This window comes from Aptenodytes patagonicus, chromosome 1 (assembly GCF_965638725.1).
Source record: "Aptenodytes patagonicus chromosome 1, bAptPat1.pri.cur, whole genome shotgun sequence".
Classification (NCBI taxonomy): domain Eukaryota; kingdom Metazoa; phylum Chordata; class Aves; order Sphenisciformes; family Spheniscidae; genus Aptenodytes; species Aptenodytes patagonicus.
The window spans coordinates 80,888,140-80,912,210 of NC_134949.1; the positions used below are offsets into that span (position 1 = coordinate 80,888,140).

The 24,071-nt window shown below is 36.0% G+C and overlaps 1 protein-coding gene across 6 annotated transcripts in view; it reads left to right on the forward strand.

Annotated features, from left to right (window-relative positions):
• Positions 1-23,899, forward strand: part of PPARA (peroxisome proliferator activated receptor alpha) — a 43,283-nt gene extending 19,384 nt beyond the window's left edge. For 3 of the 6 annotated variants that reach the window (XM_076344401.1, XM_076344418.1, XM_076344429.1), the window contains exons 3-9: positions 3,132-3,208; positions 3,585-3,829; positions 6,494-6,654; positions 8,027-8,165; positions 10,730-10,932; positions 13,855-14,302; positions 16,022-23,899. In XM_076344401.1, the coding sequence (XP_076200516.1) occupies positions 3,622-3,829; positions 6,494-6,654; positions 8,027-8,165; positions 10,730-10,932; positions 13,855-14,302; positions 16,022-16,269 (1,407 nt within the window). In that variant the 5' untranslated portion in view covers positions 3,132-3,208; positions 3,585-3,621 and the 3' untranslated portion in view covers positions 16,270-23,899. Of the gene's footprint in view, positions 1-3,131; positions 3,209-3,584; positions 3,830-6,493; positions 6,655-8,026; positions 8,170-10,729; positions 10,933-13,854; positions 14,303-16,021 lie in introns of those variants that run through there. The other 3 variants (XM_076344409.1, XM_076344439.1, XM_076344448.1) reach the window with 2 other exon arrangements.
• The last annotated feature ends 172 nt before the right edge of the window (positions 23,900-24,071 follow it).

Sequence of the window (24,071 nt, forward strand, 5' to 3'; positions counted from 1 at the left end):
TGCATCTGCAAAATTACTCTGCATCTTGACTCTTCATGAGATTGGAAGCATTGTTCTGAATACATGCAGATGGTTTAGCAATAAAATGTTTGTCAGATAATCTACAATAATGTGTGCCGTTTTCCTTTGGTGTGTGACCATACATTCCTAAAGCATTAGGCTAATTATTTTAATTTTTTTTTTAAGTAGTCTTTTATTTGGAGTCCTCATTCATATAATTTCTGAATTTTTTTTTCTTCAGTAACTATGGTCATCTATGTTACAATCATTTTAATTTCTATTTTATGTCTTCTGACAGGCTTCTGATTATCAAATGCAGATATTTCTTAATATTTTGTCAGGTTACAAGCTGGTAGGATTTATAGAGGAACGAAGGTTGTTCTTGGAGACAGGACAACTGTTGAGCTTTAAAAGAAAGTGACAATTGGAATTTCTTTTACTAAATAGCTTCAGATTATGGAAATTCTGTGGGGACTATAACTGATAGCAATTACACTTCAGTCCTCTATGTGAAAGAAGTTATTTTGTTTCACTTTTCCAACATACATTTTTCTGTTACACTGTAAAATAATTGGGTATCACAATCAGCGTTGCTTGGATGCTCTTAAAATAAAAGCTGCACCAGCCTTTTAACTGATCCCTTCAGAAAGAAGTTGAGATGTGCATGAAAACTCTTACATTGCTTATAAATATTCTGCTACAGTGCTGACAATCTGGCACAATGTCCTAATGGGTATTTAATATATCAAATTGGATAACTTAATTTGACTGTTATTTTTAAATACAGCCAAGCGTTGCATAGTGATAGAGTAGCAATGTGACATGTCCAAGTAAAATCAACAGTAACATACCTGTTGTCTGTAGCTGGTGTCAGAAATCGTGGATAAATTCCCATTCTTAGTCTCCTAGATATTCTTATTTGCTACCCCATGTGATATAGAACACACTTTCCTTTTCTAGTTAAAACTATCCTGTTTTGAAGAAACTGGGCAAATAGATCTTTACTAAGGGTCCTTGTAGTACGGGATGGGAAGTTAGTAATAGTGGCAGCATCTGGGTTTTTTTCCTACTCAAGAAGGGAGAGTGGAATTCTGTCTCGTTTGGTTTATAACATCAGATATTTAGAGATAGGATTCTTATAATTTGTGATTCCTTTCAGTCTTCAGAACTGTCTGTTGTATTTGGCTTAGTTTTAATAGTCAAAATACAATGAACCTTCTGAAAACTCTGCCGTCTCAGTTATGCTGGACAGATCCTGAAATTTTTAGTGTTTGATTTGATAAAGAACTCAATTTTAGCGTGTGAACTGAGTAAACTGAGTAGAAGCACTGGATTTTGCTATGTGTGTGTGTGTCTGCTACTCCTTTAGTTCTGTCCTTACAGGTATGTGGTAAGCTATTACACTGGGGAAAAAAACCCTGTATCTTTGCTCTACAATGGTATTTGGGTTGGAAAAAATGTGCCACAAGCTAAATACTATAACTATTATTTTCATGAATTGCAGGAAAGAGAAGTTTACTGTTTAAGTAAGCTCTTTTTTTAGCCTCAGCATAGTTTCTTTCAAAAACACGTACAACGATGCACAGAGCTGTAATAAATTGCCCAAGGGTATATAAAACACTTTGTTCTAATCATCAGAGTTTATGATTACACTACAATTTCAATCTCTCCTTGTACCTGAGGGGGTTAACATTTTTATGTCTATTCACTTGGCTAAAAATGAATAATGGGTACATAGGATGTACCACTACAGCCATGTGGTATCACAATCAAAAAATTTGGGTACTCTGAAGATCAAAGGAAAGTTTTGCCAAGTCTGATGTATATACTTTAAATAACATTGATAAGCTGGAAGGATGCAAACTGTGGAATAGAAAGCCTTATGTAATACAGATTTTCGTTTTAAATTGTTTGTTTTGCCTTACAGTCATGTAATGAACACATTGGAACACACTACAGGAGTGATATATATGCACCATTGGTTTTCCATGAAATAGCAGAAAGAAGTAGGAGTGTGCACTAAGTGCACTTGAAAAATAAATAATTTAAAAACTGTGTGCGCACTGCGGATTGTTACAAGCATAACCTTTAGTCTTCTTTAGAGTAGGTCATTCTGCCCTCAGTTACATCTGTGTAATACCGTGTAAAGTTACGCAAATATAATTGAAGGCAGACTTTTGCCATCAGCCTGGGGATAAAAGACTTGATTGTAGATATCTTGCTTCAAAACATTTTGAAGGTTTTTTTATATAACTGAATACAAGGATGGCTGTCTTTTGTCATTAGTAAAGCAGTAGTCAGCACTTTGTATTACTTTTAACTGTACCCTTTTGGTCAATTACATAGCCAAAAAAATACGTTTTTTCTCCAGAATAAATGCTTGATTTTCATAGGATGAATCTGTCACAGAATATCAAAGAAAAGGATTGATTTCTTAATATAAAATGTTTAGTGTCATAGGAATCAAACTGGTTGGTATTTGAAACTTGAAATAACATCAAGGAAGATTTTTTTTTTTTTTTAATCATAACATAGCACTTTTATTGTAAAATCAACTTTTGTTTATCGCCGTATAGGCAGTTATTGGCAGTTTCAAGCTTCACAATAAACTGCAGTGAACACGTGTTCTTTGCAAAGGCCAGCGCTGAGCGGTAACCACAGTAACAGTGAGAGCTTCTCAAACTGCCCGTGCATATTCATTGCATGGACAAGACTGCAGCAGTATGTGTTTGTATGCATACTGAGTATAACGCAAGTATTAGTTACTTGGTGTAAAAGATGACTTTCTTTTAGCAGAAGTGTATCTAGCAGCAGTAGTAACATTCTGCAGTACATTTACTAATTCCTTACCTGACAAGTCAATAGAAGAAGAATTGAAATTTGTGACATTTTCTTAGGAATCTGTGCTGTTACTCAAAGTTGATGACACAGGTGGCTAGTTTTGAAGGCAACTTTAAAAACTTATTTCACTGTAGGAAATAAAACTAACTCTAGGAATTACAGGTATATTGGATTGTATATGCTGGAGCACTCTTGCTGAAGGTGTTCTTTGACCGAAGTAGGTCAAAAAGTATTAGTATGGCCCACTTCTACAAAGATTTTAGTATAAGACAGTATTTTGTTCTCTGCAGTGTCATAGGACCTATCGAACAAATTTAAGAGATGAGAACAGAGGACCAAATCAACATATCTAAACCTGTTAGATAAGGTGAGAAAAGATTGCTCAAACATAATATGTATGCATATTGATATTTGTTATTTTTCTGTACATTTTGGTGGGAAGTGCATAATGCCTGCTTTAGAAACACAATATGTAACTTTTATTAGCAAAGGAGAGAAAACAACAATCTGCAGATTGATCTTGTCATAACTTTAATTCATATTGAAGTATTTTGGGGATTTTTTTTCCCCTGTCCTGTTGATGATTCATGTTGCATAAACAACATTCTCTTGCTCCAGAAGCTTTAATATTTCACTATTGGATTAGAACTCATGTATTCAGTGTACTGTAATTGATTCAAATATTTAAAAAAAAAAATCTGATATTGTAAGTACAGGATTTTTTAAAATTACTCTTTCACCAGCGCAAAGAAGTTTAAGTGACTGCTCTACTTGATCAAAATGGTGGACACTGAAAACCAGCTCTATCCCCTTACTCCCTTGGAGGAGGATGATATAGGCAGCCCTTTATCTGGAGAGTTCCTACAAGATATGGAGAACATTCAAGACCTCTCTCAGTCTCTAGGTGATGACAGCTCTGGAGCTCTAAGTTTAACAGAGTTCCAGTCACTGGGAAATGGTCCAGGATCTGATGGATCAGTTATAACAGGTAAGAGACTTTTGGTTTACCACAGAACTTTCTTTTATAAATACATAGTGATAGAAACTAAAAACTTTTTTAATGCAATATTGTTGTTTATGACTAAGTGACACGAGAAATATATAAGCTAATTATAGCATGGTCTTAAAATATTTAAGGCTAAAGTTAATTTATTAGACTGAAAAATGTCACTGAAAAATGACTATAACGTAAAGTTGCTGTTTTAAATTATCATTAGTATCAACACCTTTTTCAAAATAACTTTTAAAAATCGCTGTTACTAGCAAAGAAGTTACTACGTATTGTAGTCATATAGGAAGTCACAATATTGCACTAAAGGAATTCCCTATTTTTTAAAGTTTCTTCAAATCACATATATTTAAAAAGTATTGTGAAATGTTTGCCAGAAATTTATAATCTAACCCTTAAAAGCTCACCTAGAATTCCAGTATATTTTAGTGTACTGATGTTTTGAACATGCTGTTTTCTCCCCCATCTCAAGAGTAGCATTGTTCAGCTAATGACTTCTACCCTGGTTAAAGTAACAGTCTCAGAGTGCTAATACATTACATAGTCATTAGTCAAAGACCTTTGTGAGAGGCTTTGTTTGAGAGATCAAATCGGAAATCGTAGAAGTGGTATGGGACACTGCAATAATGTCAGTAAGGTATTCCTTTTGAACCCGTGGTTTTACAAATCTTTTAGTAGTAGAGCCATTTTAAGCAGTTTATGATTAACTTTCTGGTTGGTTTTGTTTTGGGGGTTTCTTACTTTAAATCGATTCCCAGGCTGTGATCACTATTTTACCTTACAAAAACTGCACTAACATAACTGAGGTGTGCCTCTATGCTAAAGTGGTTGAAATGAATGTGAGTTTTGAAGGGAGAAGGGAGAGCTGCCTCTTGGCACAATTGCCCAAAGGAATGTTTGTAGAAATATGATTTGGGTTCCTTTTTGTTGCAGACCTTCACATTAGAGAGATGCCTTCTACAGGAAAAGTCATTATGTGCTGGGTTTATAACGTAGTCCTTCTGAGACATGAGTTTTTTTAATTATTTCTGTGTGTGTGTGTACAAGTCCTACAATAACTTAGATCAGCTTCTAGTGTCACCTTCTAATTTGAGTATTCAGTGTTCATTGCAAAACGTTCTAGTTTTGCTGTTAGAGAAGACGGAAAACGTAAACTTTCAAGGCTCAAATTCCATAAGGCAAGTAAAAAGAAAGAAAATAATGCTTTAAAAAAATCCTGGGTTTTAGGCTGTTCTTGATGACTGATGCCTGTGGGCTTGGCAGTGCTGGCAATGCAGACTCTGAGTTCTATGCCAAGGTTTTTTCCAACATAATACTTGCTGACCTACATTCATGAGTGTTTCTTAATCTTTCTGTTAAAATAACACACCCATTAATTTGCTAAAGTCTTGTGGTGCAAGTTGCAAGATGGAAGATAAAAGAAATTCTGGCCTCAGAAAATATTTTCCTCAAACAAGGTGGACATATTAATTGAAATAATTGAGGTTGGAATGTGTTAGTTTTGTAACATGTTCATCTAGTAGTAAAATGTCTGGAGAGTGTATTTCATTGTACAACAATTCAGAAATGCTTTTCCCATTATAATCAAAATGTAAAATATCTGAGCAAGGCTTCTATTGCTAGGTTATCTTAGAAGCAGACATTTGTGTTACCTTCCTTTTAATATCTGTTCAGCCTTTCTACTGATGTGCAGGAGCACGCTTTCACTTTGAGAAAATCTCTTTAGAAAGAGAAGTTGTCTAACTGCTTTTTAGGCCTCAGTTTAGATCATAGTTTAAAACTATGAGTAGCTCTTCAAAAGTCAGGGGGACCTTAAGTGTATCTTAAGTGTAACTCAGCATGAGCTAGGAATATGTCTTTTGTCATACCATAGCAATAGATCTGATGCTCAACGCTACTGCACAAGAGATGGAAGAAGAAAGGGCAAGATGAGCTGTTAATAACCTTTCTGGAAAGAGCAATTGACAGGTTGAACGGATATTGTGATACAAACTTGAAGTCATGGGGGGTTCAATTTCATTGTGGTGTTGTTTTTTTCTTTTTATATTTTGTACTATTTGTCTTGAGCAGTAGATACATGTTGAATACTGCTTTTCAGTTTCAAATTTACGTTATTTGTGAAGACGGTATATGTGCATTTTTATGGTTAAGAAAATTTCCTTGATTTAAATGAAATATTAATTCAGGTTTTTTTTAGTTACTTATTTTCAGTTTGGGATAAAAAAATCTCATGTTCGCATGAAATTGAGAAACATTTGAAAACTCCAAGGTAAAAAACGGAATGCAGGAAAATCAAAAAAAGCTTGGTTTTCTCTTATTTTATGTGGTGAATATTTATTGAATCCTCAAGAACCATTATCACCCTTCTAGTTCTTGTTATCAGAGTTACTTCAGTAGGGCTTTTTGTTTGTTGACATTGTATGTCTCATCAAAATTAGCAAGGTACACCCTGTATTTTGTGTTTGCACTGTCAATATAAATATTAATTATTTTTCAAACACTTATGGCCAAATTATTAGTTCACTTAATGACTGTTAACTCACAATTATTTTTTAGAATAAGCTCACTTTTGTGTGGTTTTAGTATAGAAATGGTATCAATCTTGACAGTATAGTATTTACGAAGTGTTCCTTTTTCTTTTAGACACCCTTTCACCAGCATCCAGTCCTTCATCCATTAATTTTGCCACAGCTCCAGGTAGCATAGATGAATCACCCAGTGGAGCATTAAACATTGAATGTAGAATTTGTGGGGATAAAGCCTCAGGCTACCATTACGGAGTACATGCTTGTGAAGGTTGTAAGGTACAGTCATAATTTTCTTTTTAAGAACCTAAATCATGTTGCTTTATTTACAGGGTTATATGAAGATAAACATTTGTTACATAAATGTTTAATTAATATAATTCTAGCCATTACAATTATTTAAATAATAAACATATATGTGATTTTTTTCTGAAATAAATTGTTCAGATACCATAACTCAATACCAGACCTTCATCAAGCAGGGGCAATTCACAATGATAATTTTAATGCTGCTTTTCTGGATATAGTTAGTTAAATACTAAAACAACTTAAAACACTAAACTGTGACCAAAAATCAAAGCCTACTTGCTCCACTAGTGTTTTATTTGTGTTGGGAGTATGGCTGTGAGAAGCATGCCAGTTTGCTACGTTTCCATTATAACAGTAACAAATCCTGAATTTCTCATCTCCACCACATTCTGCCTGAATCACTTAGTATTGAACCTCCTGTGGTTTTGGGGCCCAGTGCATGTCTCTGGGGCAAATTAATGTTATCATTAATGTATAATTTTTGGGATTATATGGCCCATGAATTATAAGATTCTTTTCTTTTTCCTTCTAATGTTTTAGTTTTCCATTTTTTTCTAAATTATTATGTCAGGTGAGAAAAAATATTGTATAATGTGTACATTTTTCTTTCACGCACAATGTCAGAACATGATAATTCAAATATAAATCTTAAGGAATAATGCTAGAATATCTGTTAGAGATGGGGAGCTAATTCATAGTCAGTTATGTCCCACAGTCTAAATGGCATGTTGCTATGTCATGTGAAGCAAAATGTGGCAATGTCTTTCTTTTTAAATTGCTAACCCTATGATTTCGTAGTATGAGACTAACCTTACATTGCAGTATCAAGACACCACGGTAAGATCTGTTGAGTTATAGGCTTTTCTGTAACGCTTATTTTTGTGTCCTTGGCTTTTCCTATACACTGTGCTGTGTTATCATACCCCTCACATTTGCTGGATGAAGAAAAGATGTGTTAAATCTATGTGTTTGTGTGACTTACACATATGAAAGATGAAGGTTATTTCTGACAGAGGACGCTGAGAGAATGCTTACAAAAGCAATATGTGACTGTTTTGCTTAATCCTTAAGAGCAAATCTGCTCAGGTACTCTGGGCTCTTGGTCCTCTCCCAAGAAAGAGGGCTGAGAGCTCCTCCTTCCTTTCGTGTTTTCCACTCTATACATGCGTTCATACACACCACCTCACTGCATAGATTCTTACCTTTGGACAGGTTATGCTTTGCTTATTGTTTTGCTAGTGACATCAATAAACAATAAAAGAAAAAAAAAATACCAGTATGATTGAAGTTTAGTAGTCAACATTCTTTAACATTTCATATTGTTTTCTTAAACTTTTTATAGGGTTTTTTTAGAAGAACAATTCGTTTAAAACTCATCTATGATAAATGTGATCGCAACTGCAAAATTCAGAAAAAAAATCGTAATAAGTGCCAATACTGTCGTTTTCAAAAGTGCCTTTCAGTTGGAATGTCACATAATGGTAGGTAAGAGTGCCCTTAATAATTTGTTTGTTCCTACCCAGAGTCTGCTTCTGGAAGCAGGCACCTGGATAGTGTTTTTACTCACACGTATGAGTTGAACCTCAGATTTTTACCGTATAGATTGTGGCAGGGGACTCCAGTTTCCCTAATGAGTAGTTAATGTAATTGATAGACAGCTGCCAAATGTACTGTTATGAGCTTTACACAATTGTGCTGGATGTCTGTTTGTCCATATGAATGTTCATTTAGTTGCTTTCTTCACCCAGAACTTTGGCACCATTACTCCCATTGAAACAGATTTCAATACTGGAAGAATTCTGATCAAGGGCATTGTAGAGGAGTAGGAGAAGGACAACTAGCTCATTGTGGGAGGGAATGACGTAGGATAGAAATCTGTAGGAAACCAGACTTCATTATTTTTCAGGTTACAGTGCAACAGCTCTTGGGCAGATGGTTCAGGGAGTGTGGGGGGAGGGCGAAGATCTGTGCTGACTGTGGAACAAGAATCTGGTAGGTAGCTTGTTAAATGGAATGGTAAAAATTCAGAACATTTAGATATCCAGTTTAAAAATTATGTTATTGTTTGTGTTAATGATTTAAGATAAGGCTGGTAAGCCTGTGGCTTACAGGCCAATTTCAACCCACAAGGCAGTTTTATGCACAGTATGTAGCTTGCTAAGCAACTTTGGAAAAGAGGGAGAGGCCAAGCCATGAGAAAGCACATTTTGGTTGGCCAGATGACAGTAGTTTGCTTTCCCTAAGTAGGTCTGATAGTGTCAAGGCTGATCTTGGGAGCAGGTGCAATTTGGGAGTAGGTGAAAAGTGGGTGGAAATGCTGGGCTAGGTGAAAAGCTGTGGGTTAGAAGAACTTCCTAAGGAAACTATGCAGTCAAGATAACTGGGGTGGGGATGTGGTTGGGGAAGCTGCCTATGACATTGTAGTCTAGAGTCCTAGCAAGAGACATTGGAAGAGTTGACTTTCTGGTTCTGGGGAAGTCTGGCTCCCTTGTGGTGAGCCTTGGCTGAGATTAAGGTCCATTGGGAGAGGGTTGATAGTCTCTACAAGACTGGTGATCGCCTTTGTGAAGCAGCAGACTTGGGAAGAGTGTGCCAGCCAACAGTGTGCCAGCCAACAAAGTAACATCTCAGGGGCAGGAGTTGAGAAGGGAGCTGTGCTGGTTGGCAGGAATTAACATTTGGTTGAAGCTGTTTCATCCCACTAAAACACTGTAGGCACCTGTGCTCCAGCTGAAGGGAGTAGTAGCAATTTTACTGCAGCAAACACATGGGAGTCAGTGGGGGAAGGAGATGAGTGCTAACTTGCAGGTGATACTTCTCAGCAAAAGAGGTAGAACCAGATTTACAGCCACAACCTTAAAACTGTAAGTTTCAGTTTAGAGCAGATATTCTTCCACTTTTCCAATAGACCCATGGCCAGATTCTGAACAGGCCTTCCATGTTGGGGTTCCATTGAAGTCCAAAACTGTATTTCAGATCACGCTTAGAGTCACCTCCTTATGTCATGAGAAAATTCCTTGGGCATGTTGAAGGGCTAATTCTGCACATGCTCTGAATTGCTCAGTCGAAGCGGTGAGGTTCTGTCCTCTCACTGGTTAGATGCTGAAATGCGGTAAGAGTGACCAGCTATATTAGCCATCTCAAAACCTTGCACATCAGAGGGTAAGGCCCCTTTTAAAATGGAGCTGTTTTAGTTTTAAACTGAAACTGAAGAAGGATGTGGACATGCCTATTTTATTGCTAAATGGCAAGACCACTTGCCCAAGAACTGGGAGACCTCCATATCCAGTGGTGTTTCAAACTCGCATCTCCTGCCTCTCAAAAGAATATCCTAATGACTAGATTGGATACTCATACTCTATTCTCATCCTCTCCAGCCTTGAAGGGCTAATTTATTGAAAAAAGAAGCATAAAATGCTGGGTCTAGGAGGAGGTTTTGTTGACTATAGCCTTTGAGCATAAATATGGGTCTCTGGTCTGTTTTGTTCTCACTAGACAGTACAGATACATTGAACTGAACATTCAGTGCATAAAGAACTGAATGTCCCAGCAGGTTCAGAATCAGCAATGGGATTCGGGCCCAACTCTGTTGCAGTGTTGCCTGCGGACTAACTCCTCAGGCAGCTCTCCAGCTGGCATGTGTGCTCTCTGCCAAGCTCCTCACATGCGTTTACTCAGTTTTTTAGAATTCCCAAGGTGGACTTTGAGTTTCACGTTGGGAGTTGTAGAACACAATACGGAGAAAACAAAATACGACTACTTAGGTAATGTAAAAGGAAAAAGGCATGCATTCTAGCTCACTGCAGATACCAGTTCGTGTTTTGAAACATCTGATTACCTTCAGTTTAGCATATTGTCTTGATAATTAGTCACTGACTGTTTTGGAAAGGATGAGATTTTTTCCCTCATGAGTTTATCATGATACAGATACTACCTCTACCTCAGTTTTTCTAGACAGAAAGTCTTACTGCTCTAATCAGCAACGGTAAAAGACATAGGTTTTTCTATAACTTATGTTTGTTTTACAATTATGTCTTCCCATCAGCAATACGTTTTGGACGAATGCCAAGGTCTGAGAAGGCCAAGTTGAAAGCAGAAATTCTAACAGGTGAAAATTATGTAGAAGATTCAGAAATGGCAGATCTTAAATCACTTGCCAAAAGAATTCATGATGCTTACCTGAAAAACTTCAATATGAACAAGGTTAAAGCCAGAATCATCCTTGCAGGGAAAACTAATAACAATCCAGTAAGTACTTTTGCTGTAACTGTAAAGTAAAGCTGGCAAGTACATAAGGTGATTACAATAATTCATTAAACTCTTCAGCAAATCTTTTAGAAAATAAATATTATGCTAATAACAGACATGAAATATGCAAAAAGAATATCTGTAGTAAATATGGTTGCTTTTAGCCGCTATCAGAATAATAGGAAGCTTTAGGAAAATCAGGTGATTAACTTGTAAATGGAAGCTCATAACCTTAAATTATAGTAGACACACAAGGGAAAGAAAATTAGTTCTTAAGCAATTAAAAAAGTGACATCTGAATGTGAATACCTCTTGGTATGGGTGTGGGAAATGGTTCAAAACTAATTGCCTATTATGACAGTGAAAAAAAAAAAAATTATAATGTTTTTCTGCCACAAATGCCAGGATAAATACTGTTGTCTTTTAGGGTATCCAGGAGCTCTGTATGACTTTTGTTTTAATCACAACAATATTAATGGCAGGAGGGAAAAGAAAACTTGAGTTTGTAATTCTTTGTTTACCGTTCTGGCCATTTCCTCACCTGGCCTTCCTGGTCTTTACTGTGTGGTTACTTTGAAAGGGAGAAGCAAGCAAGGTTGTGAAGACATGTATACTGTAGAGGTTATTTTTCTTTCAGGATAATTTAGCCAAGGTCTACCTAATGCTATCAACTGCTTTTTGTTTTGTAGCACACGAGATTGTATAACCATTGTAAGGACTGACTTGTTTAACTTTATGCATAATTTTTTAAAAATCTGTTGTGATTTATGTTAATTATATGTAGAAGATAAGTATCTTATTTTACCAACAATTTTAATTTCAGCAAAAATTTGCAGGGAAGAGGTTTTACATATGCCATAATAAAAACCATGTAACTGTGGGGATGAGTGTTATAAAAATTGTAAGCAAGCTGTCTTCTAAATTATGGAATTTGCCATATTATAGTCTAGTCTAGCCAAGCATACAGGCTTCTATATAAAAAGAGAGACATATGAATAATCCAAATCTTTCATTGGATTAAAGAGAAGTGTAAAATTAAGGACAGGCTTAAACTTTTTTGGGGGGTACAAGCTGACATAAGCCTACAGTAAATACCATGCTTTAACACCTTACCAAGTAGGTATCTGCATAAAGTCCTTCTCGAGCTTGTTACCATGTCAGAATCATAAGTTACAATATGTATCGTACATGCAGGGATTCTAATTTTTGTGTCTGCATTTATGCGATCAAGGCGCTCAGATTATAGTCATCTGATTGACTAGCTAATAGTGGCTTGCACGTGTCTTGGTGAACTTACAAGTAAAAATCAATGAGGAGTCAGACCTAGTACGTTATAAACAGGCTGCTTCCTCATTCTTCAGTATGCAAGGAAGAGGAGAGGTTTTTCTAAGCTATTTCATCATCTCTTGGGAAAACAGACATTTTAATTTTGACTTTTTAATAGAAAAAAAAAAAAGGGGGGGGTTGTTGTTGGTAATTGTAATCCACCTGTTTCTGAACAGTGCATTAACAGCTGATTTCAGTGAATCCTGATTCTTGGCACCACTATAATTCATTTCAGAATGAACTAGCATTTTTCATGATGACAAGGTATCGTTTTTAAATTTAGCTCCTAAGTCCTTGGCCATACCTATTTTCTGCTTAGTGAAATGATGCTAAATTCCAAAAAGATTTACAAGATAGTCTACATCTTTTAAAGGGTTTAGAAATGTGGTGGGTTTATTGCTTTGCCACTTTCTGCTCATATCCACATGCACATAGAAAGTTCTGTTCTGTATAACTAAGTACTGAAGTGAGATGGAATGTGTAGTTGCCATAAGCATTTAAAAAGTGGACAACTGTGGGAAACTAGCATGTTTGACAGTTTTCTAAATGAAATAAGTGAATTCTATGAGTTTCTAACAGAACATCAAGTGTTCCTCATGATATTTAATCCGAGATGAGTGAAACAGCACCGGGAAGGTGCTTTGCTTAGCATTAATGGAACTAGATTTATGTTCGAGGTCAATTGCCATGACTTTGGTAGACTGGGAAGCATTAGGTTTTGTTGTTTTTCTTTAGTGGGTTGTCCTCTGTTTTGATTACTGCTCTTCAGATATGTATCAAAGTATTTTTGAGTTCTGATTGTTCTTAAGAAAGTCTGAATGCTTTTTTTATATGAAGTTTTAAGAGACCAGCTCATCAGTTTGTAATGCATGTACCTTTTTAAATTAAGGGGGTTATGGAAAAGACCATGATCAAGACTGAAATTTTGTGTTGTCTGGCATTCTGGTGGGATTCTGCATTTAGGGATGACTCAGCACTAACTGTAGCTAGAAAGATGAACTGAATTTCTGTGGAAGATCAGCTGGGACATAGTCTATGAAAATCTCATAATAAAACACAAGAGTAGTACAGGGTTCACGTTCTTGTACAAATACGCTGTCCTATATTTAAATGACTGTCTGTATTCCCCCTAGGATACTTCAGGAAAGCATCATGATGTGCATCAAGTGTAGTTAGTTTAGGAATCAATAGGAGTGTAGGCAGAGTAACCTGGACTTCTGGAGAAGGTAATACAAGTCTTTTGTGAACCTTCTGGGACTTGCTCTGAGATGGATATATGCATACTAAGCACAGTACTTCTGGATCTTCACTATAACTACTACATAAAACTAGATTAAAGATATGTCATGCCTATTTACATTTTATTATTTGCATTGTTGTTTGCAGAGCAGACTTGTTCTCAGATACCGCAGTTTGTAGTTCTGTAATACATGGTTTGTCTTTATGCAGAAATATGAAAGAACTCATGGTTTATTGATAGTTGAAGACTGAGTAGCATGAAAGTTAAACTTTATCAAAATTCCTATTCTTTAGGAAATGAATGATTAATTAATAACCATTATTTTGTAACTGAATTAGTATTTTTTTTCTCTGTAGCCATTTGTTATACATGATATGGATACCTTGTGTATGGCAGAGAAGACCCTGGTGGCAAAATTGGTAGCCAATGGAATTCAGAACAAGGAAGCAGAAGTTCGAATCTTCCACTGCTGCCAGTGTACATCTGTAGAGACTGTCACAGAACTTACTGAATTTGCCAAATCTATCCCTGGCTTCTCCAATCTTGACTTGAATGATCAAGTGACACTGTTAAAATACGGAGTTTATGAAGCCATATTTGCCATGTTAGCATCTGTGATGAACAAGGACGGGATGCTGGTAGCCTATGGAAACGGTTTTATAACCCGGGAGTTCCTGAAAAGCCTGAGAAAGCCATTCTGTGATATAATGGAGCCAAAATTTGATTTTGCAATGAAATTCAATGCACTGGAATTGGATGATAGCGATATATCCCTTTTTGTTGCTGCCATCATTTGCTGTGGAGGTAAGCACTACATATTTGTTCTTTAAGGTAGTAAATTTTAAAATTTTCTTCACGTGAATGAATAATTTTAATAGAGAAGCTTATATATTTCTTGAAGATTCAATTCTACCACTAACAGTGTCATTTTCCTGTTTAGCATGTTTCATGGAAGATACTGTGTAACTGTTAACAGTCTTGATCCTGTATTTTGCTTTGCAGAATCGTAGACATGCTTGGAATTACTGTTTAGCCTCACTTAGAGAGGGGTCTAGTTACTCTCTGTTTTTAAAAGTGGAATGTGAAGAGTGTTGGTGGGGTTTTTTTGTTTGGAGTTTGGAGGATTTTTTTTTTTAATGTTTAAGGCTGTGTTGGAAACAGTATTTGTATCTGTCAAATGGGCAGAAAAATACTACGTAATGAGACTGGAGGCAGGTGCAGATTATAGCTTTGCTCATCTTTGACAGTTGCTGATTGCATCATGTAATGAATTCTGCACAAATGCACAGCTCTGATGCACTTCCTGTGTTCTGATTTTAATATCACAGGCTATTTTAAAAACACAGCTTACTTAACTAATTAAAAAAAATTAGCTAATGGTATTTTTTAAAATTATTTCATAGTACCTAAGGATATGGGGTTTGGATTTTTTTGTTTTTCATTTTTTTTAATGCCTGTTGTTTGCACTCTTTGAGTGAAGGAACACAAATGTAATCCTTTCTTTCCTCCAGAAAGTAAGGACGTTCATATTTAAGATTAAATTAAAAACTATCCATAAGCATTTTGAAAAAGGGAAATAGAAGATCAAGAAAGTTCCAACAACTGCTCCCGCCTGCCTTTTCTGCATTCTGCCATACTCATAGAATGTTTCACTGCCCTGGTTGCATCCTCAGCAATTACAAGAAGAGAGGCACAATCTGTAGACTTTCAAAAGCTTCATGTGCTAGCTTAGACAGCACGTTTCCATCAAATCTTGAATTACTTTTGCGCAATACATTGGTGTTCTGATGTTTTCACAAGTGAAGAGAGTTCTCTGCAGGCAAAATGTTCTTGGTTTTTTTGTTTTTTTTCCCCTCTATCCTTCTCCTTGGAACTAGCTTAAGTTTTCAAGTAACATGTTTAGTCTGTTGTCCCAACTTCTTACAGAGAAGTTTGATCTGGAGAGTGAAGGTATTATAGGACTGTAAGTAGCTGAAAATGAGATCATATACTAGAAAGTGTGAAACACCCTTAAGAGGTGCACCTCTATGTCCTGTCAATAACTTGTGCTATGGCAATATACATATGGGAACCAAGAGTGAAAGCCTATTATTTATGTCTTGCTGTATTGCTACCAAACTTCAAGAACTCCCTAGAAATAGCCACATGCTTTTTTTCTCCATCCTTACTGTTTGAATTCTGTTATCAGGACATACAGAACATAGAACTGGATTCCTAGGCGGGATACTTCTGCTGGTTTTTGGGGTGAGAGTGGTGTGGGTTTTTTTCTTTTGTAGCATGGGTTGTATTTAGTAGTATGAAATCTCTCCTCAAATAACTGTGGGCATTGAAAAAACTTTGGCCAAACTGTTTTGGTTTTTTTTCCTTCTTTTTTTTTTAAAACAATTCATTTTGAGCCTTATTGCCCTCGGTGTATAATGTAAATATACATTGTAGCCTACAATATAGAATCTATAAAGTAGCCTACTTTAAAGAATAATTACAAAATTATGACACGTATTCTTTTGTTTGTTTTGAGAACAGATCGTCCTGGTCTTGTAAATGTAGGACACATTGAAAAAATGCAGGAGAGCATTGTGCATGTACTGAAACTTCACTTGCAAACTAACCATCCTGATGACATCTTCCTCTTCCCGAAACTTCTCCAAAAAATGGCTGACCTCCGACAACTTGTCACAGAGCATGCTCAACTTGTTCAGATAATTAAGAAGACTGAATCTGATGCACATTTACACCCTTTACTACAGGAAATCTACAGGGATATGTATTAAGGATTTTTTAGTATTTTTTTCCACCATATTTAAAGACGAGCAATACTAGTAACAGATGGGAGCAAAACTACTTGCACAGTTATCTGCTGTTCACTCAGTCCAGAGCGTGAAAAATCTAAAAGCTGGGTAACTGGAGTGTTACACCGCTTTTGGTTTGGGATCTTTTGTCATCTTTTGAAACAGTTCTGCAGAAAAATACTGATCATAGTGCTCATGAAGTGTCTTACAATGGTTCTTTTATTTGGAGAATTGAAGATTGGTAAGGAATACATATTTGTACAATAAATCAGAATGCTAAGTAACAGAAATGAACAAAATCGTATTTCCTCTTGGCTTAGTCATTTTAGAATTAATATAACAAATTCAGCAAATTCTCTCCAGGTGTATGCACAATCATAAAGATTATCCACTTTTGGCTAATGGTAATTACCGAGAACCAACTAACACTTTTTCTTACAGCAGTCAGTCTAGGCGCATCAAATGGTTGGACATTACTGTACATACACTTATAAAAAATTCGAAAGAACTTTGATCCGCTGCTGCTTTAATTCCATGAAATGCAGTACAGCTTCATATAGTATTACATTAGTATACCTTAGGATTAGCATGTTTAAAAGATGGTTCTCTTATGAAATGAAATCAAATCTGCAGAGTTATCTAAAATACAGCAGAGATGCTCCATTCAGGTGTTTCTTGAAGAGTAAATGTGATAAAGCGATGGAACCCTTTTTGCAAAAGTGTTTTAAGGAAATATGAAAATGTCTGTGAGGAAAAATGTATCATACCATGTGTATTTTGGAGAACTTGTAATAGCTCAAGATGCAGTTTTGAACTTAAAAATACTATTTTGAATTAGCAAGACATTTGGAGAGACTGAAAAATCTGATCCTAGCCCAGAAAAAAGAATTCCAATTGCACAGCATTCTAGTGCAGTGACAGCTTACTCTGAAGAAATGATTGTATGGGAAAGGCACCTTCTTTCTTGGCAAGTATCTTGGCAGTATAGAGTTGTTCGGACCTGTTTACTTTTCTGATGAGTACACTGTTTCATTTTTTCCCAGTTATCCACTTGGATAGATTTCTTTCTATTCCTTCTTAGGCCTTGTCAGTAGAAGTATTAGGTAGATTATGTCACCAAATTTTGTCCTTGTCCTTACAGCCATAGTGGATAAAGTGACAACATTACCAAGAACAGAGTTGGTAGGTGTCAATTGTGTAATATTATGAAAGACAGCACAGTTGACAGTAAGTTTATCATGTTCCTGAGAGCTAACTATGATTTTACAATAGTACTTACTCCTGATGCAAAATAAGCTATAAGGAAACTGCTTGACTTTGCCATTTTGCAGGATCGTTTATCAGAGTACTACACAAAAGTGCTAGCTGCATGCAAGACACTGTGCTATTTCTTTTCCTTTTTTTTAATATGGTAACTTCACGTTATTATTTCCTTATTTTACTATTTGTTTCATAACAACAAAGATCTCGGCAGCCAATCTTAGCATTTTCACAATAGATAAGCTTTCACTGGCACAGGAGGACACTTTGTACTTGTTCTATTGTAGCACGTTTGAAGACTTCAGAATCTTAAACCTTCACTGCAAGAATTAAGTAAGATCGATGAGGTGAGAACATCACACGATGATTCTTATTTTAGTCACAATGTTTGTTTCTTTACAGGCCTGCTGGCATGGCTAGACACTGGATAAATTACAGGTTTAAAAGCAATTTGGTATTTATCCAGGCGATGGTCATAAGCAGAGGTTTTAGTGTCAGATATATTTAGTGTAAACTATTGAAGCGTAGGCCTCAAATTTGGTGACCAGCCGGGGCAGGATAGAAACAATAAACGTATGTGCATAAAACTGTCTCCCCTTCCCTGTCGCCAGTCAGCAACAGGAAGACTAGGCCTTACGTTACAGCTACTTCTAACGCTTCATTAAGAGAAGATTGTTGGTCTTACCAGGAAACAGGAGATGAGAAATAGGTTGTCTTTTGTGTCTTACAGCAGTACGTAGTATGCCCTCAGAAATAACGAAGAGTTTAGCAATGATGCTGCTTTACTCTTCAAGTCAGCCATGTTTTGCTAAGGAGCTGTGGGGTTTAGGCATAAGACACTGAGCATTGAAATAATTGATAGGCAATACTGCTTAGTCAAAAAAATTGTCAAAATATCAGGCATTCTGTGATGGCATACTGAAACTCTAATAGCCAACTGTTTTAAGTTTATCTTCTAAAAAAAGTATAAGCCAAAATTTTTTTTCCCCCCAAACCTCATATTTATGCAAAGGGCAAATTTCAAAATTGTGTTCCATAGTTTGGGTGTGCTGAAGTTTCTCAGGAAAATCAGACACAGTCAGTGTGGACAAAAACTCTTTTTCCTGCTCTTGTTCTCAAAAGTGGCTAAAACACTTTACTGAAACTTTTAAAAAACATGGAAAATTTAATAATAAAGACTTAAATTCTCAGCAAAACTATAAAGAACTGAAAACAGCATCATTCAGTGGAAGACATAATGTTTAGCTATATTAGCAGCTGCTTGTAACAGGTTCCTATTATTGGCATTAGGAAAGTGCGTAATTTGCAGTTTTCCTGTTCCAGATCCATTTTGTTTTGTTATTTGAAAACCAGCAAGTATTTTTTGACTAGTTCCTTGGACCCTGAAGTTTGATTTCTGTTTTAAATTAAATTGCAGGCCTTTAATGAAAAAAAAAAAAAAAAAAAAATGGAAAGAACGCATCTCTGAATTACAGAAATATGAACAAGATGTTAACATAGCCTAAAATTCTGGATAGATTCCACTGCCTGCACTGCTGCACCGTGCACATACCCACAGTCTCTTCAAAGAACGACACAGGGCTGACAAGTCACTTCCTGAGTGTTAATGGGCAAAAGTTCTTAATTGCTACATTACACTTTTAATGAAGTACATTAGCTACTTCAGTAGGTGACTGCAGCAGGCTTTTGCCAATTAGATTTCAAAATGACTCTGTGTTCATTTTCTTTTGTGAAGTTTGCAATCTGAACTAGTTTGAGATATATTACTGAGGAGCCTTCAGCATCTCCACCTTGTACAGATCATCTAATATTTTAAAATGCCCATTCTATGGAGAGAATAAAGTGATCAGTTTTTAGGATTAAAAAAGTATTAAAGATTTACTGGCTTGTTAGGTATAGTTTTGATCTGATTCTTATCAACATAACTTATTTTACTATCATAGCACCGAAGAACTCTGGTTAGCATCCAGGTACCCACAAACAGCTTAAGACAAGAGACAACAGATGGATAGAGAAAAATCCTAGGAAACAATGGTACGACTTAATTTTTCAACAAACCTACAGCTTACTCATTTTTGAGGGTTGTTTGGGGTTTTTTTAGTTATTTATTGGGATGCCCCAGGTACTTTGACAAAGGGGAAGGGGAAAAAAAAAAAAGGAAGGTTTTGCATCAAGTGTTAGGGAAACCTGATGTTCATTTTTATCTCCTTCTTAAATATTTTCTTTAAAGGTGTACTGTCTTTGGTGTAACAGCACACAACTGCTGTTTAAAAAAATCAGTTACTTTGTACCTTTTTAAATTTCAGAATCCCACTTTTATTTTAAACACAAATTGACAGACAACAGATAGGAATGTTTTCCACTTACAGAAATTGAATCTTTCTTCACATTTAAAGAAATCTCCTTTTTTATTTAATTGCCATTTCCATGTGCCTTTGTGCTTTGGTTCTAGCCAGCTGCTAGAAAGCTGAAGTGTTGCCAAAGAGCATATTTTTGCATTATTTCTGGCCCGCACAGATTTAGGAAATACCAGCAGTTGCACTAAGTCCGTTCTCATGAGAGAGCTAGCACAAGTTTGCAAATCAAAGAGCTTATAATAAGCATCTAAACATTTGTTTGTTTATTCAAACTGCTAAAACTTGGGGAGATTTATTCATCACGAGAGCTGGGTCACATACTATTAAATTTGAATTTCCTCCTTATTTCTCATGGAAAGCCTGGACAACTTACGCACCATCTCAGGCAAAGCAGTTGGAGAAGATTACACTGTAGCTGCCTGTACTGTGTCTGAAGAGGAACAATTTCAGCTCTGTCTCTCCTTAAAAGCATCCATCCCTGTTACTTAGTTGAAAATCTGCAACTACATTTAACAAATGCATTTGCAGCTGTTGTGATATTGCTTAAGCATAAGGTCTTACAAATAACGGCCCGTCCCTGAAAATCCTAATCCTTTATTAAGTGTTGAAATGTAAGGTGTAGTGTAGTATCTGGTGCTTGTTTATATCTCAAGTGCTTTCTTGATAATCAGTTGCATATATTTTTTTTATCTAGGTTTAATCAGCTTTATTATCCTTCTTTTACTAGAGATTTAAATTATATGTGGGTTTGATCTAAGTTTATTGATATTGTTATGTATTGTGGGATTTTTTTAATTTAATGTAATACTATTTCTTCATGTTTCAATTTGTAAAATACAAGAATATAATTGCAAGCTATAAACTTTCACTAAATTATATTACAGAGGTGCTTTAAGAAAAATATGTAAATTATTTAATTTAAATATTTGTTTCATACTTTATCTTGTGAACCCTTTTGTACAGTGAAGAAAGATTTACTTTTATGGGGTAAGGATGATGGGCCTGAAGTCAAAGACAAACTGCTATTTATTCCTGTCTGGTCTCTTACTGTATCATTTGTGAAGAAGTATCATAAATTCTGCAACTTATCAGTGTTTGGTATTGACAACCGTAACAAAATTTTAAAATACATTTTCACAGAGAACATAGACTTCCTTTTATTTAATTTTAATAAAAGTAAGTCTAGGTGAGGAAGAGCTGTAATCCCAAAATCGAGTTAATATTTTTAACGGTTTAACTCAAGTTCACCAATATGGAAGATAGGTTATAGAACTAAGTTCATCTTTGCTTTACAGCACAGTAGTTCATTCTCCTTAAAAGCCTGAGAGCTAAAAAGATCTACAGTCTGTTAGTACTCCATTACTGATATTTTCTGAGGAACTCACTTGTGGCTTACTAGAAATAACAATGTGTATTCAGGATTACTTCATGCTACCTGCACTGGGGTTGATCTGCAGTTTTTGTAGATGTATTTTAAAATATGTAATTTGGCAGTGCAAAACAAACGGTTGAAATGCCATTATTGGTTTTTCTATGGGAGTGTTCCCTTTAGGATTTTAAGTAGAGATTAATTCAGAATCTGTTCATAGGGATTCTGTGTGCTGTGATTCAGATGTGACAGTCTGTGCCTACAGCATTCCTGCTAAGGAATCCTGATATAGGAACAAAGTTACCTTTTAAAGGTATACCTTTTATTTTGCTGTAGTCAGAACATGGCATCTAGTACAAGCACAGTATATCACAAATGTTCCAGCAATGACTTATGCTTACTGCATTTTATTTGTAATAGATAAAGTTTTATTTCCCCCAATCGATGCAACTTGAAATTTTCACTTGATCAGTGTCACCATACACAAAACTAAGATGTTTTGTGTCATATTTGTAAAAGCTCTACTGGACTTTTGTGTGGTAACCTACAGCTACTTCTTTTCTCAGTTTCATAGGCAGCAATGAAAAAACCCTGTAAAAGGTACTAACAGATATGTCACTTTGCACTGTAAATACGTGATACAAATTGTTAACTAAACTCATCCTAGGGCAAGGGTGTTTCCTCTTTTGTTTTCTCTAAAGTGCTTACAGTTGGGTTTTTTAAATCTTTTTCGGCTTCTGAAGCTGTTTTGTTTGTTTTTTTTTTTTTTTTTCCTCTAACTCCTTTATTGTGTTAGTTGGTCTTGTCAGATTCCATTGCAAGGATGTTTCAAAACAGAATTCCTATTGCAAGGACCTCAATTTCAGATGAGTTGCCTCTGCCCAGGGGATAGGCTGCATGCACAGAAGAGATTAATCCGATTACAGGCTGGGCTTTAAATAAGGACTGCAAGATCAAGCATAAGGTACTTGAAGTTGTTTTTAAGTATTTTGGTGTATTTTCTCAGGTTGGATATGCAGGTACAGTAACCCCTATTGTGGAAAAGACACCAGCCTTATGATCAATGCAAGAAGTTTCATGGCGTTCTTTACACTTGAAAGAAAAAAAAAAAAAATTGGTGGTATGGGAAAGTACTAACCAACCAAAATATTGGCAACATGCAAGTACTGCATTCTACTCCTACTGCGTAGGAGTGCAGTATAATCATTCCAAATCTGTTTGTGATGTGCAACAGGAACCGTAAGAAGGTTAGCAAATCTTCTGGTGGATGATTCATATGCAAATAACCACGTAGAGTGCTGTTCAAATCCACACTTTGTTACCTCTGGCACTTTCAGATACTCTAGGTGTATTTTGCCACACGGTAGCGTAGGGTTGCCTTCATGGAGACACAGTGCCTTTGCCTTCCTGCTAGTGACAGAGTTGTTCGCGGTGCCATGTGCGTATTCAGACAGGTATCTACGGGCACTCACCAGCAGCGCCGTTTGGCAGACGGTTACTGAGCAGACTGCTAGGGCTCTTCTGCCGGTGGCATTTGTGCAGATAGTGGGAGGGAGCTGCTTCTGATCAAATCATTCATCCCCCTCCCCTGGGAAATGAATCCTGTGGGACAGGTGGATACGGGAAGCCATGGCTCCATCTCAGTAGCCACAAATACTTTCCTCTGGTTTCAGAAGTGGAAGAACACTTACAGCTTTAGTTACTTCTTTAGCAGTAACAAATCTAATCAACGTTTTAATATTATGGATTTTGACAGGAACACCCCTCTTAACTGTTTGACAAAGCTTGTTTTATCAGCTTCTCGGATGAGCTACATTTCATATTGCTCCCGCTATTTCACAGCTTTTACAAACAATTGCTCTGAATTTTCTTTAGGAATGTAACACAAGAGTTTAATTACATCATTATGTTAAAACCCTTTATCACGTCTTAAATTGTCTGTCATCTGATATGACAGAAAAAAGCACATTTTTGTTAACGTTGCCAAACCCTAATCACTAGAGCTAACGAGTGTTTAACTCCAGGTATCAATATTAAAGAGGAAAAAAAAACTTACCATTGTTTCCAGTCGACTATGTTTTTAGGAGTTTTTGGGTACGTTTTATTACAGTGAATACGGAACTTAGAAAGAGCAGACATTTCTTGCAGGGAGTAGTCAAACTTAATTCTCATGGAATGCTTGTTTCTCAGTAAAATGCCACTAATTCAAGCCAAGTTCCCAAGTTTGTGTCTGTCAGAACAATGCAAATGACATTTTCAAGAAAAAATGGAAGCCCTGGTCTCACAGGGATTTATAGGAAAGACAAAGTCTCTTGCACTTGTGAATGTAAAAATTACATATAGCTAAATATGATGATGCATTCTCAAATGTTACCAGCCTACTGATCTAGGATGAAAAAAACTTGAACTAAACATTTTTTTCTTCTTTTTTACATTCTGATTTTTTTTCCGTCTCCTTTAAAAATAAGAGGTTGAATTCATAGTGTTTGTATAGAGACTGGTAGGAACCTACGTGCTTTAAAAAAAAAAAAGTCATCCTTTAAGATTGAATGTAAACACAGTTAATTTGAAATATGGTTTTGCCTTAATGGTTTTAAAAAGAAAATAAAGTATTTTTAAAAGTGAATTTAATGACTTGTGCTGATCTTTTATTTCCAGGAAAGTAATTCACTGTAATGTCATGGTTTTAAAACAAACATACTTGTTACCGTCTGCTGGCTGCCTCTTGTACGTTATCCAAAGCAGCTGCCAAGTCTTAACCGAGTCCCTCATTCAGTGACCGTGCACGCATGAATAGC